Source organism: Sceloporus undulatus, chromosome 1 (genome assembly GCF_019175285.1).
Source record: "Sceloporus undulatus isolate JIND9_A2432 ecotype Alabama chromosome 1, SceUnd_v1.1, whole genome shotgun sequence".
NCBI classification, from domain to species: domain Eukaryota; kingdom Metazoa; phylum Chordata; class Lepidosauria; order Squamata; family Phrynosomatidae; genus Sceloporus; species Sceloporus undulatus.
In genome coordinates, this window is record NC_056522.1 from 63,698,826 (window position 1) to 63,714,859 (window position 16,034).

The following is a 16,034-nucleotide window of genomic DNA, read 5'->3' on the forward strand; positions in this document are numbered from 1 at the left end:
CAGCATGAATCAAGGGCCCGTTACAGACAGGCTCTTGAGGCGCCCCCATCACGTGCTAGGGGTTGGCCGGGGACCTAGCGTCCACACCGGCCTCACCCCAGCACGTGACGGGGCGTAATAATGGCGGCGCCCTATACACACAGGCGGCGCCATTATTACGTGTCAGACGCATAGCGTCTGCACGTCGCGCAGCACTTATGATGTCACGAGTGTGCCAATGGCCCCTCGCGGTGTCATAACCGCACCATGGGAAGAAGCGCCATTTTGGGGCTTCTTTTTTGCTCTGCGCGGGAGCCGCGTGGTTTGGCTGCTACGGCTCCCTCGTGGAGCAACCAGCAGCACCGCCAGACTGCCGCTTTTAGGCAGTCTGTAATGCGCCAAGGTGTTTTGTCCAGTTGGCATGGAACAAAGTGAGAAATATCTGTTGCTCTTATATCCCACAGCTGTGAGCTGTGCATCTGATGGGCTATTGTGAGAAACAGGCTGGTGGACCAGATGAGGTCTTGGTTTGATGCAGCAGAACTTCCTTCTGTTTTTCATTGGTGTGATTGTTTTTCCCCTCCATTTTCTTGTCAGGTGTGGTTTTTCTAGCTTCCTCTGCATAGGTGCACTCCAGTGTGCAAACTAAAATACAAATCCCTACCCCCTTTACATACAGGCTATGCACATATCTATATATGTAGCCAGAGTGGTGAAGTGGTTTGAGCACTGGACTATGACTCTGGAAATCAGGATTTAGTTCCTTGCTTGGCCATGGAAACCCATTGGGTGACCTTGGGTGAGTCACACACTCTCAGCCCCAGAAAACCTTGTGATAGGCTTGCCTTGGGGCCATCATAAGTCAGAAATGACTTGAAGGCACACAACAACAGTGTATCTTTTAGAGTCCTTTTAAAAACAATGAACAACATTTCTATACTACAGAACAGCTAGATTTTTCACCATAAATGACCACACTGAGTCCTTCAATCTTTTCTGGAGAATTACTTCCCCTACGGAAGTCTCTTCTTTTAGAGGCTATGGGCTTGTTTTATCATGCTAAATATGGAGATCACTAGTCCAGTCTTCAACCATAAAAGTTCAGCTTTGTGTAAAAAGAACAGGATTTGCAGCATTATACAAAAATGAAGATAATTTTACTAAAGCATTCAAAGTCTTTAGTCTCTCCAACATGGCCATTCTGCCTGGGTTTTTTGCAGCTGCAGTGTAATGTGGAAGTGGCTTTGCTCTGATAAGAAGATTCTATTTCTTTACTCATAAAATGCTCGGAGGGTCGGATTCCTGGCATACTCACAAGTGGACATAATCCTTACAGCTTGCTAAGGATGTGAATGAAGGACAGTTGTGAATAAATATATATAATATAAATATAACCTACCCTGCCATGCTTCATTCTAGGAGCATGTTCATCATATTTTGCCAATATAAAACACTTATAAAGGGCTTTTTGGTTGTGCTTGTAGAAGGAACAAGATGGGGAGTATATTCTTTCATTCCTTGGTTACATCAATACTCTGTAGTATTGGTCCATGCTTCTTTTGTCCAAATTGTACCACAGTAATGCAGTCGTCTGTTTTGCAAGTGCTACTTAGGAAGTTAGCACTACAACTTGTTTTAGCTCATTGTATTGGTGGAGATTCTAGTCCATTTTTTGATACTTGGAGACAGATGGACAAACATAACTGTCAGAATAAAAACATTTGCAAAGTATATACTTGTTCATATCTGTTCTACACTTGTGTAATTAGTTGAAAAAATAGGCAGAATAACAGGGAAGGAAGTAGTGCTAATAGCATGGGTTACTATTCAGTGCACTGAAATATTTTTTCCTGCAATGAAATTTCTGACAAGAGCAATATGTACGGTACATGCACCAATTCCAGAATTAATACTGTATGTAGAAGGAAAGGAAACTGGTGAGAAATCCCTGCAAAGTAAAGCTATGAAATGATAATGAAGTAGAATGGAGAATGCTCATTCCTAGATTTTGTAATGTCAGCTGCTTTAATTTTTGTAAAGAGGCTTCCTGTTCGTAGCAGCTAACCCTCTGCGCTTTGTAAAAATATGCATCCCACCTTTGTGCTGTATGTGATCATTATTTTACTATAGCTTTGTCTTTCATTTTGATATTTACTACTTTAAAGTTGTTCTCTTGTTAAACATCCAAAGGATTCAAAACCACACAGACTGTGCTTAAAATTGCCACAGCATCCATATATTCTTAGTCTCTAACTGTTTTGACAGAAGCAGTCTTGAAAAGGATCTTCCATGTTACTCTTTGGAAATGCTCGATGAAAGAATTTCTCATGCTCCCATAAATGAAGGTTTATCTTTGTCTCTCTTCTTGGCAGAAACACTTTTCCAGACTGCCAGTGATTCAGCTTCAGTTCTTGGGCGGTAACGATCCTCTGCACTGTCTGTAATTTAAAGGCAAAAAACATATTGACCCTTGCTCCCTGCAAATCAATTGATCCAATATTTATTCTCCATCCTATATGTAATTATACACAATAATATTTCCCATGAACTTATTTTTATGCAACCCTCTTCTGAATGCAGAGCAGATTGTACCCTGCTGTAGCTGTTGTTTTTCCCCTCCACTTCATTCCAGCTTTTACACCTCATCCTAACTTGTTTGTAATTTGATCATGCCACAACTTATTCTGAACTGATGAACTGTTGAAGAGTAGATTATTAAAACACTTCTGATCTTAGCTTGGAACCAAATGTATCTAATTGTCACAGTTTTTTTTTTAATGGAGCAGTCTATCACTTTGCTATAACTACATGATTGCTGGGAACAAAAACAGTGGGCCTTCGGTATCCACTAGTTTGGTACCTGAACCCCTGTGGATACCAAAATCAGTGGATGCTCAAGTCCCTTTATATACAATGGCATAGTAAAATGATGTCCTTTATATAAAATGGCAAAATCAAGATTTGCTTTGTGTGTGTGTGTGCGTGTGTGTGTGTGTGTGTGTGTGTGAATATTTTTGAACAGTGGTTGGTTGAATCTGGGTATGAAGGACTGACCAATGGGGAGAGAACATATAAGACTTTGAAGAAAACTTTATTATTCTGACTTGTCTGACTTTTTTAAACACACACATATATACACAGCAGTGTGATCAAGTGCTTTTCTTGCTCCTCAGTTTGAAACATGGTTTATCTACCATCTGGTTTAGGAGACTGTTGGTTTAAGAAACACAAGTCATGCTGCTGTGGACATGTGGAAATTATCATATAGTTCTTTAGATCTAGACCTATTTGTACAGGAGGAAAAGAATCTTCACATACTTCGCGAAAGGAAGGAGTACAGCTTTTAAAATGCTGTAACCAATGGTTCTCATTACCACCTTAGAAGCCTTTAAAAAGGCACTTAAGACGGATCTCTTCCTGCGGGCCTATCCACCTGACTTTTTATAGCTGATTTTATGGAACATTCCCACTCTGACTTGATAGCATGGAAAATTGACGATGATTTGGCCTTTTTAGTGATTGATAGTAATATTGCTGTTGTTTTACTGACTGCATTTTTAGATAATATTATATTGTATATTATATTGTGGTTTTTATTCTTTGCTATAATCCCACCTTGATCCGCAGAGAGAGGCAAGAAATACAAATAAATTCATTATTATTATTATTATTATTATTATTATTATTAATAAGTAAAATAAATTTCAGTCAATAATCAGACCAGGAATTATTTGATAGTAGACTGCTAATCCATGTGCTGATGGCTTTACCTGATTTGTTGTGAAACATTTGTTGTTGTTAATTACCCTTGAGTTGAACTCGACTCATGGTGACTCTGTGGATGAGACATCTACAAGACTCCTTGCTCTGCTTAGTTCCTCTAAATTCGTATTCATGGCCTGATTGTGACACATACGAAGTTGATAATGGCCTGATTTTTTTAAGAAATAAAATCTTTTAAGAGCCATTTTATATTTTAATTGAGGTTCATGTTATGGCACTGTTGGTCTAGCTTTTTGCTATATTCTTATATTTACTGTTATAAGCTGTTCAGGAAAAATGGTGTGAATTCAGTGGAGGCATGTAATAATTTTAAAAATCTTACCTACCTGCCATCTCCTACAATATTCCTTGAAAATGAAGATCCTATAGTATTTTACTTTAGCTGCATTTTAGGAAAGCTTCTGTTGGCTTTTTTAAAATTGCAACTAGGGTTGCCATATCCTGCCTGTGGGCGGGACTTTCCCGGTTTTGGGCGGGTCTGAACAGGTTTGCCCCCGGCCCCAGGATTTCCCCCGCCCCCGGGCTGAGGGGAGGATTCCCTCCTTGCTTGGGCGCCGCCGCCGCCGCAGCGAGGCCAGGGCCCAGGCCGCAAGGGAAAGCCTCCCTGAAGGGAGGATTCCCTCCCCGCTTGGGCTCCGCTGCCGCCGCAGTGAGACTGAATCCCAGCCCAAGAGGGAAAGCCTCCCTGAAGGGAGGATTCCCTCCCCGCTTGGGCTCCGCTGCCGCCGCAGTGAGGCTGAATCCCAGCCCAGGAGGGAAAGCCTCCCTGAAGGGAGGATTCCCTCCCCGCTTGGGCTCCGCTGCCGCCGCAGCGAGGCCGGGGCCCAGGCCGCAAGGGAAAGCCTCCCTGAAGGGAGGATTCTCTCACCGCTTGGGCTCCGCTGCCGCCGCAGTGAGGCTGGATCCCAGCCCAGGAGGGAAAGCCTCCCTGAAGGGAGGATTCCCTCCCCGCTTGGGCTCTGCTGCCGCCGCAGCGAGACCAGGGCTCAGGCCGGGAGGGAAAGCCTCCCCTCAGTGAGGCTCCTATTCAAATGTAGGACACACAAAAAATGTGTCCTACATTTGTCCCGGTTTGGAGGTCCTGACGTATAGCAACCCTAATTGCAATACACACACTCTCTCTCTAAAGGAATATACAAATCAATGCATAATAGTACTTTTTAGATGATTAAGATGCCTTTCCCAAATAAAACATATAGATTGCATATATTAGCCAGCTAAACATTTACCCACCTGATTTGTAAAATGGTAATGTGAATGCTTCTCTGTATGTGGATTGTGTGTACCAATCATGGACTTTCTTCTTTGTATTTTGGTAATGGATATACTGCTTCAGAACTACATAGTCATACTCATGGTAAGGCACAGTTTCATCTTTTACTGGAATTGGCTGCAGTTTTGTAAAAAGACTGCATGAAAAGCATAAAATAGTTTAGTAATCTCACACTAATATCCAGCTTGGCAAAACATAAGCTACCCAATAAGAACAGCAAAGTATCTAAATGCTTATTCTAATATCCTGTTGAAATACACTATTCTGTTTTAATCCAGCTATAGTCTAATAGGCATTAGCAGCATGATGGATTACTATGAGACTCTCATAATAAACTCTTGTTGCTAAATTGGCCCAATCAGATTCTTGAAATGGTGCAAATGAGGCTGTGTACCTTGCAGTTAATCAGTGTAAATGGCATTGATTTATTCTACTGTGGAAGCTTACTGTAACATACAATAAATAGCTTTCAATACTAGCCAGAAGTCCTTTGTTTTATACTCAAGATCAGAAATAGTTTCTTGCATCAGACACAATGGCCTACATTTCTAATCAGATTCTAGCAATAGAGAGCCAAGTGGGAAAAGGAAATACCCAGAGGATATTTGGTGCAGCAGGAATCATGTGATTCAACCATTAGCCAACATGTCCTCTATTTGCGGACTCATTATCTTTTTTTAAGATTAGTTGACAGAGCTTCTAGCTCCACTTTTCGTAAAGTTGCTGACCTTCCAGTTGTCACTGCCTGCAGTCTCTTAACTTGCATATATGTGAGTCTGCTTTCTTCTGTATATTACAATCTGTTTTGCAGCAGCAGAAACTTTAAAACTCTCTTGGCCTCTGCCCTATTACTTAAATAATACCAGCTTCATTTCAAGTGTCCTGTGAGTACTTTTGAGGAATTCCCTGTTTCTTTTTTAAATTATCCTGGATGCATGCGTGAAGTGCCCCTTGCTATTGCAAGTCAAACTTAAAGCCTGAAAATTAAGAGTATGTAGTTCAGATATGCCATCTCTGCATGAGAAAAAGAGACTATAGTAATACCAATTTCTGTGGTTTGTTTTATGTCTTTCCTTAAATTGTAAAGAATGGCCTGAGTAGATAGCCTTTCAGTGTTCTGGAAGGGGACCACAAAATTCAGAGACAGAATTTTGTTCCATTTGGATCTCTCTCTCTCTCTCTCTCTCTCTCGGGTGAGCTTAGTTTATGTATACTAGAACTGACATGTACTTGAACAGAGGGGAAGTTATTTTCGTGATGCCTACCTTTAAACAGTCCAGGCAACATGTAGTTTTACACTGGTTTATTACAAAGAGCTTGAAAAGCAGCAAAAACGTCTCCAGATATGTATGGCTGTGTAAGTATTTGCCTAACTAAGGATTTGGATGGTAATACTGTTTATGTTTTTTCCTCTTTTGCCATTCTTTCTTTTTATATTGAAAGTCAGTGTAAAGTCAGTTTATCCCTGTCAATTCTGTCCCTTAGGTTTTTCACATCATGGTCTTTAGTGTGCATACATCAAATATCCCAAATGTTCAAGAAAAAACCCCAACAACAACTGATAGATAAATCTGTAATAAAATATGATAGGTAAATAGTTGTAATATCAAGGGTATATTTTTTTAAGGAAATATTTTTCTGGTCTTATAAATGAGACATGGGTCTGGTGTTTGGGAAAATACTTAAATATCTCCTGTCCATCACAGTGATTTCCTGAAAAGGGCCATATGCATACTATTCTAGGTACTTGCGTGTCACCGACAAAATGTTGTAATCAATTAGAACACCTAAGGGGTGATGAGTGGTACAAAATATTTTCTTACTTTGGCTGCCCTTCAGGAGGATATGCAATGTGAAGCCGTGCCAGCTGCCCTGGATAGTAACCAAGAACATCCTTTCCTTGATGATGAATAGGTCTAGTAACAGAACAAAATGTCCAGATTCCATATTTCAAGCATGATTTTAATTTTGTGTGTCCATATTGTACATTTAATTAACAGCAAATATTCTGGCTAGTTTTCCAAGTATATTTTAAATACATATATTTAAAATGTCAAAACAATGGATAAATTCTTGTAATTCTAAAACAGAGTGAGAATATCTGAAGGAGCAACTGCAGAACTATAGGCATCAAGCCTACTGCTAAATGCTACTGCTAATGTTCATGTTAACCATGTGTCACATTTTGGAATAGTTTGTTTCACATGTATGAAGTGTCTTTCATTCGTACCATAAAATATATTTTCTCCAGCCATTATTGGAATGAGGAATGTCTGTTTTTCAGGTGGTATCCAATGTAGTTCTAACAGAAATTGGTAACTTTGGTTTTAATGGGTTTGTAACTTCCCAAACTGTTGTAAGTTACCAGAGAAATGACAGGATGTACATTCACTGGAAAAATATTATTTTCTGTCAAAACACAGTGAAATGACTGGACAAAATCACAGGTATGTTTGAATGCAGTATCACAATGCTATTAACTGTGGTGCCTGCCTATATTCTGTATTTCCACCACATATGTACAAGACCAGCATGTTACAATTGCAATAACAACATGCAACACAATAATTACAGTGAAATTTGTTTTATCCTCATTAGCCACAACTAAGTAATAACTAAACTTAAATATCTGTAACTAAAATACTAGCTCTTGATTAGATTCCCTTGTCTATCCCTTTTCATCTCTTTCCTGTATGACAAATTTGGGTATGTAATTTAGACTACATGGCCAAGCAGGGTTCAAATCCCAGCTTGGCCATGTAACCCTGCTGGGTGACCTTGGGCAAGTCACACTCTCAGCCTCAGAAGATGGCAATGGCACACCCCCCCCCCCCCGAAGAAATATGCCAAGAAAATCCCGCAATAGGTTCATCTGAGGGTGGTCATAAGTCAGAAATGACTTGAAGGCACACAACAACAACAACATTTTTCAAGTTCAGAGGCCTGTTCTTCCTCTAATGCCACATTATAAACAATAATTGTTACTTAGATTTCTGGGCTGAAACTCTGATAAATATCCAGAGATGATTAGTATCGAGATATTTCAGACCATTTTTTGTTGCTGTCTGATAACTGGGTTGGATGGCACTTCTTTTCTGCCAATGCAAGCATCCCTTTAAAAAAAAGGAAGGTGATCTTTGTCTATTCTGCCTTCCTTCTGTGTCCTGCAATACCATCTCCTCTACTGTTTCACCGTTTTCCTTCAACTCTACAGAGCAGATTTGGGGGAAGAGGGATACAAGGGATTGTAAAGGGAAGCTCTGGTGGCGCAGTGGTTTAATTCCTGTACTGCAGCCACTCACTCAAAACCACAAGGTTGTGAGTTCAAGACCAGCAAAAGGACTCAAGCTTGATTCAGGCTTGCATCCTTCTGAGGTTGCTAAAATGAGTACCCAGATTGTTGGGGGCAAACTAGCTTACAGTTGTAAACCACTTAGACACTGCTTAGGCAGTATGAAGTGGTATATAAATGAAGCTTGAAGCAGGGTTGATTAAAAAATGTTTCCTCTTTTCCACCAGCAGGATTCCTTTGCTAAATCAAAATCATGTGGATGGATGGTGTGATATGTCCACAGGAAGCAAAATCTGGATCCATCTCACTATATTCATTAGAATTCTAATGAATATAGTGAACGAATCGTATTTTTATGAGATAATTGCAGCTTTCTTAAAAGTTAATTGCAGTGATAGTCTTCTGAATATTAAATGCAATGTAAAAGACCCAGAGCGGTATAGTGGTTTAAGAGTTGGGCTCTGGCTCTGGATATAAGGCACTGAATCCCTACTTGGCCATGGAAACGTATTAGGTGACCTTAGAGAAGTCATACTCTCCCAGCCTCAGGGGAGAGTATGAACAAATCTTACCAAGAGAACTGTGATAGGGTCACGATAAGTCAGAAATGACTTAAAGGCACACAACAACAACAACAACAGCAGTACATTAATGTATGATGCCTACTTTTTATTACTACAGATAATTCTGGTCACAGAGCCACTAATGTTCACAAATAATGTTTTGAAATTAATCTACATACTTGATGCATGAAAATGGCAAGCCTTTGAGCCTGTATCATTCATATTTGGCACATGTCTGGGTTGAGCTTCCTTGTTTAGTTCCAGCAAACTAAATCTGATGGCCTGAATAAACTCTTGAGGGGTTTGTGTGTTTGTGTATATGTTGTCATACTTTACCCTGTAGGGATTTGAGGTGATGAATCTATAAACTGCCGTAATTTTATTGCTGCAACATTTCCTGCCATTAAAATCCCTGGAAAAGATAATAAAATATTATGCCTCCCGTCAATGAATTCAGAACTTAAATATAATATAAACATAATGTTATAATGAGTATGTATGCATAAAGTCTGTTTAAATATTCAGAGTGAGCAAACTAATATGCAAAACATTTTAAGGAATTAATTTCCCCCCCTTTTTTCTCCTGAAGTTCCCCTTCTAAAACTGTACTTACTGTATATACTGAACTATTAGTCGACCTAATTTATAAGTTGAGGGCAGGTTTTGGGACCAAAATTATGGCTTTTGATATGACCCATGGATAGGTCGAGGGTAAAACCTAGGAGCATGTAACAAAGAATATAAAAGATGAAGCAAAGAAAAATGATGGCAAAGAATTTACAAAATCTTAGCAGGCATAACTGTTTGTGCTCATACTGGATGGCTCAAAGTGTAGAGGAGGGGTCAGTGCTTCCAGGACAGTGCTTCCTTTTGCTTTTTACCAGGGAATGGTTCCTTTTTAAGTAAGAGTTAAAATGCAGTAGTTACATTGACCCATGGATAAAGTGACTCAGGATTTTTCAGACATTTTTTGACTAAAATTTCTATATTTATACACAAGCATATACAATATATTGAACGTCTTTTTGCGTAGGATTGCTTGGTAATGTTTTACACATTATTTCATAAATATTGAAATGCAGGAATAAATATGTCTGAATACAAAAAAGTAAAGCCAACATCACACATCAATCAGTACTAAACATTGATCCAGCTCTTGAAGCATAAAGGCCAGGATCCTATTGAGTATTAGGCTGATGGAACAAATGCTGTTAGCAGATCCAGATAGAGGTGATTCTCTCCCCACACAGTATTATTTCTTTATTTCATTTCATTTCATTTATATGCCACCTTTTTCATGGAGCAGGACCCAAGGGGACCTATAAAAAGGATAAGCTAAAATTGGGTCAGTAAAACATTAAACACAACTAAAATCTCATTAAAACAATATTGTTCACAATATACACAAATATTAAAAATTATATAGAATTTAAAATAAAGTACACACACACCCATAAAAGAGCTTGCTGCAAGCAGTTACTCATAAAAAAGCCTGCCTGAATAAAAAAAGTCTGCCTGCTGACAAAAGGAGATCAGGAAGGGGGTCATCTTTTAGATAATCTGGAACTAAACTATATCAGTAATAAAATGTTCTCCTTTCCATTCCTCCTGACATTCCACTCCATCAGGGTTTCTCAGCTCTTTGATAAAATAAGAGCATGGAACATTAGGTATGAATATTGATTTAATAATGCTAATGTCAGAAATTGGAAAATTAACCACTACCTTAAACACAAATAATCCAGGTAGTTCAGTAAAATTATTGTTAGTTTAATCATAAATTCAAATGTTAGTATTGTTCCAGATTATGGGATTTACAGAGACAGGCATAGAGGTTGTCTGCATCCTACAGGGAGCACAGGTCCTTCCAAAGAGCTCTTTTTGTCCTTTTAAACTGGTCTTTCTCAACATAGGACCCTATCCCATGGGGAAAATCAGGTGGGAAACGAGGGTTTAAACAGTGATTATCCCGTGCAAAACATGATATCGCAATTAAGATTTTCCACACAGATTGCTATTAAACAGGCAATAAACAGCAGCAAACCATTTTTGGGATTTCCCTGTGAATGATTTGCTGCTGTTTATTGCCTGTTTACTAGCAACATCATGTGAAAATCTTAGTTACAATATTGTGTTTTGCCTGAGATAATCTGTCTAAACCCCCAATTTTGTCCGATTTCCCCCATGTGATAAGGTCCTTACAATAATAATAATAATAATAATAATAATAATAATAATAATAATGGTTTATTTATACACCGCCCTTTGAAACATCAGGGCGATGTACAACAGTGAAAATAAAACAATACATATCTCAATACATAGCAATAGCATTTAACAATACATATCTCAATACAGCCAGCGACAAATAGCTCAACAATAAAAATACAACAACAATACACAACACGCTAGCCGGGGCACAGCTCAGTGCCTGCCCCCCCACAGGACAAAAAGGCTGCTTAACTGCGCAGTTGCGCAGTTGTGAAGATGGTCCAGTCTGAAGGCGTCTTCCCTGTGGCGATGCGCAACTGCGCTGGTGTCCTCTCCGCCCAGGGAGGCGCCCGGCAGCAACAGTGGCAACAACAACAGCAGTACACACAGTTCCTCCGAGGCAGGCACGGGGGTTCCCTACATAATTCCCTACATAGGCCACAAAGCCCCTAATATGACTGTATCCTTGAAATTGTGGGTATTGTCAGTTTGGGGAAGGCTGCCCCAAAGCATGAGATCTCATTTCACAACCTCTTCTATACAGTTTGTTACTCTTCTTTATCTTTCCCCCATCTCATCCTCACCAACACAGACACTTCACTCGCCCTTCAAATACCTTGACTGTTAACATTTAATAAGGAGTGATTTACTTCAGCTTCAGGGTACTGATCCACTGCAAGTACAGCAATCAGCTACAGGGAACAACCATGACAGGAGAATACTTAATCTCAAAAAATTGAGATTCTGAAAGCATATGCTGACCATTTTCCTGCAAAACTGAATCACTGAATCATTTCTGCCTTTCCCTCCTAATTCAGAAGTGCAAGTTGCACTTGTATAAAGGAGCCAGAGGTCCCAAATTCAGTCTGTGTCATTTCATTTTTACTCAGCAGGTTTCTTACAAGTCCATTCTGCTCTGTGCCATCTTACCTTCACTATACAATTAAAAGGGAGTGAGGACCATAATGGAAAGGGTGGGGAGAGGGGGACAGGGAGCACCAATGAAGAAATGGTGTGTGTGTGGAACTGAGGAAAACTTTTAATTATCCCAATGTATAATATTTTGTGAGCAAAGTTAAAGTTATTTATTGCTGCTCACCCTAAATATTAGACAAGGTCAATACCATAATAAACAATATAAACAATTCCAGAATATATTTGATAGAAGAGGAGGAGTTATGGAAGAGACTAACAATGTGTACCTCCAGACTGCCAACACTTTTCTTCCATGCTGGCCTGGGGAAAGGTGGGGTACATGCTTTTCACACCCACAGGTCTGACATGCTGAGAGAGCCATTCCTGTTTGAGGGCTTTAATTTCCTTATAAGCAAAGAAGTCACTTTCTCCTACCCCCATTCAATTCTAAGACTCAGTTTGTTTCTTATTTCACAAACCCATCTCTTCTGGTCTTACCTGGATTGAAGAAAGTGGTGTTCTCCCTTTCTCCACTCCTTGTTATCTTCCCAAAGAAATCACACAGATTAGCCTACATAATATGGTGCATTTTCTCCAGCTCTAACATTTCTTCTGTGGCAGTAGGTCTTCCTGCCTTACTGAATATAACAGAGCAAGAGACACCCACCCTAACAAATTACAAGAACCCACTTCATTAAACATATTTTTCATTTTTGTGATAAATGAGGAACCTAGCAAGTTTGGGCAGTACAACGCCAGGTGGTGGTTCTTGGATTAGTGTTGAGACCTGGGCCACTGTCTGCCACTCCTTTTTGTATGTTTCCAGGAAAGAAAGAGACAATTCTAGCTAATGGGCACAAATATGCTGTCGGACCATGGAACATTGAGAAAAAAAAGTTGCCATTCACACACATCAGATAGCTTGAGAAGCAGCGACACTAGTGATGTCTAGTGAATTAATAGCTTAAAGAATTAATTAGTGAGTTAGTTCAAAGCTCTGAGACAGCTATTGAAGGCATACCAGAGCTTCATGTGTGGATGGATAATGACCTCTTCTTGGATCTGCATTCTGTCAGTGTAAGTAGTCAGTTGAATCCTAGCCAGAATACCTTTGATAAACATTAATATTGAAATAGTTCTCTTTATCAAAATAGTAAGAGGAGATGATTTGCAAACATTAAAAAAAAAACACAAAAAAACCAAGTCTCTTTTTTCAACTGTACATATTTAGTTATTTTTCACACCATGTTCAAATCTTGAGTGGTTAATCTGAACTGTAGGGTCAGCTGAATCATGTCACTTTTCTGCTCTGCACTGTATCTTTGAATAATTGCTTGCAGCCTTGCAGAGATGGAGGCTAGAAACCAAAATACAAAATGGATGTGCATGTTTATGAGCCCAGAAGATGCTTTAGAATTGGGTTTTGAACGTCAGCCTTTCATGTCATGTGGCAAACTTCTTTTTGAAATGAATGGCCTACATACAATTGTTTAGTTTTGTTAGGAAAGAGCTGCTGGATCAATGGAATTTACCAATCCCCCACAAGGTTTACCAGGTCCACTCTAGATGGAACTAACAATTAGATTTTTTCAAGGAAATGTAGTTATGGTTTGGCTTGTTCTAGCTGAAGCCCTGAATTACTGCATCTCCTTGGATCTCAGTCATTATCATTTACAGGTATAAGGAATATATAAGAGGTCTCCCCAGAAACGTCTTCATTTTTAAACTAACATTATTTAGTTGTTGTAATCCCACATCGATTCACAGGGAGAGACAGGAAATATAAATTATTATTATTATTATTATTATTATTATTATTATTATTATTATTATTATGACACTAGACTTTAGAGTTTAAAGGATTTTAGAAAATGTATGAATTGGGCATTTGTACATTTATATTATTTTTGTACCACCATTTTAATTTTACTTTAAATGGTCAGTTGCAAGCTTCCATTTAAACAATGAGTCACAGCTTGGTGTTTGCGAATGTTGACCCATTAACACTGGAAAATATTATAGATTATGTGGGCTGTTGACTACATCAGTGAATTATGTTTTGGCCACTCCATGGCAACCTTCCTGCAAGCAAATGTTTAAACTTTGTAGTAGGATGAGTCAGTGGCTGAACAGCAGCAAAAGCTATGTCTCTGCCACAATTCATTAAGACTCTTCCTATGTTGTCTCCAAGTAAGAATTATACAGACATGGCTTTTCTAACAGTATATATTACCCAATTACCAAAGATCTCTCACTAGTTTACAATACTAGACTGTACTAGATACCGGCTTTCAAAAAGACAGTAACAATTGAAAACTAGTATTAAATTCTTGTTCCTGAATTCACCGAGTGCTTTTAGCAGCATATAAACTTGGTAGCTATGTTGTGTTAACTGTTGTGTGGAATACAGCCACAGTCTACAAAATATTTCCAAGGCTTGTTATTTTAGTCAACCTTGGAACAGGAAGCAGGATGGTGTTTAAATGTGGCAGCTCTGGAAAAACACACACACTGTGAGCTGTTGAGATCTGCTGTTATATTTACCAATATTGTCACATTCTTGTCAACCAGTAATGTTCAACTGTTGCCTTCATAATTGTCAGTAATGCCATCAAAGCTTTCACATTTCCCATCGCACCATAAAAGAATGTTTCTGATTTAGCATTTGCTTTTCTCCTGTAAATTAAAGACCTGCTCTTTGGTTCTCACATTCTAGCATGATTGTATATATACAATGATGATTAATTATGTACATGTAATGTCATGCTGTTCAACTTAGGGTTCATTACAGCAATACATGCACACCCAAGGTTTCACCAATCTTACCTAGAAGTTTAATGCAGTTTTATAAAAACATGAGAAGATGGTCATTTGTTTAATCAAGACAGAAGGCAGTATCCACTTAACCAAGGGGTGGGTAACTGAATGGGCGCAGAGGGCAATTCCCCCAACCTCTCTGTGGACCATCCACCTCACCACAAGTCAATTTCTGCTGTGTTGTGCAGTCCTTCTCAAAATGGTAACAAGAAATAGTTGCTCTTACTTCCTGTCACCATTTTGAGAGGGATTGTAGATGAAAATAGGTATTTGAGGGTAGTACCTGGTTCTGGGTTACTTATGGGAAGTATGCTGTAGTTAGTATTATGTGCTCTCACATATTTGGGGGATTCCCCATGGTTTGGGGGCAAAAATCAAGATGAATTTTTAAAGACAATTATTTGTGGGCATTGAGGAGCTTTTGGGAACTGGTAGGGCCACAAAAGTGGGTCCAGGGTCTGCATGTGGCTTGTGGGCTGCATTTTGCCCACTGTTAATTTAGCCCACTCTTAAACCAAGATACTGAGAGCAGCTTCTATCAGCACAAGGGGAGGGTGTTCTCTTCTTCCAGCAGTTAAAAACATGTCCATTTTGTGGTTTGGCATGCGGCATGCAGCCTCAACATGTTTCTGATATGTCAGTGTTGTACATGAGCCAAAACCATTTTCATATCCTTGCTCCAGACCATAAGGTGTTTTTTTCCAAATGGACTTCTCTTCTAAGGTCTGTTTTCCCCCAGGGATTAACCACTGAAGTTTGTACAATTTATTTAGTCTCACTAGTAGTAAGACACACCTAATTTTCTAAAGCACTCTTATTCCAAGAGGTTCTGTACAAATAAACTCTTACCTGACTTGATGTCCTCACCTAATATTTTTTGAAAATAACTGTTACTCTTTATTATGGGTGAGCTGGGACAATGGACTGGAAACAAAGGTGGAAGTCTAAGCAAAAATATAAGCTGTTTCCTCCTGAAGGTTGCTTAAAGAAACTTGCATTTTTGCTTACATCCATGAAATCAAGCTGTGGGTAGCATTGTGATGCATATGCTTTTGTGATGGCAGTGTGTCTTACAGCTGTTATAGTAACATCAGCTGGCTGCTGAGGAAAGTCCAGAGAAACTTTAGAGCTTTGATTTATATTTGTATTGTTAACAAACTGTATATTTGCTTGGAAGAGGAAGACCTTGTTTTAAAGCACT

General features: G+C 39.1%; 1 protein-coding gene across 5 annotated transcripts; it reads right to left on the reverse strand.

Annotated features, from left to right (window-relative positions):
* Positions 1-846: 846 nt before the first annotated feature.
* Positions 847-15,805, reverse strand: C1H1orf100 (chromosome 1 C1orf100 homolog). 5 transcript variants are annotated; one of them, XM_042443598.1, is made up of 6 exons: positions 15,683-15,805; positions 12,515-12,560; positions 9,227-9,302; positions 6,859-6,951; positions 4,996-5,171; positions 847-2,417 (listed from the first exon to the last, which is right to left on the reverse strand). In XM_042443598.1, exons 3-6 carry the CDS (start codon positions 9,292-9,294, stop codon positions 2,305-2,307), a joined length of 450 nt encoding a protein of 149 aa, XP_042299532.1. In that variant the 5' UTR covers positions 9,295-9,302; positions 12,515-12,560; positions 15,683-15,805; the 3' UTR covers positions 847-2,304. The 5 variants fall into 5 exon arrangements, with proteins under 5 accessions (XP_042299532.1, XP_042299541.1, XP_042299549.1 ...); XM_042443607.1 differs by having other exon boundaries at positions 15,701-15,791; XM_042443615.1 differs by lacking the exon at positions 12,515-12,560 and having other exon boundaries at positions 15,701-15,801.
* Between the last annotated feature and the right edge of the window lie 229 nt (positions 15,806-16,034).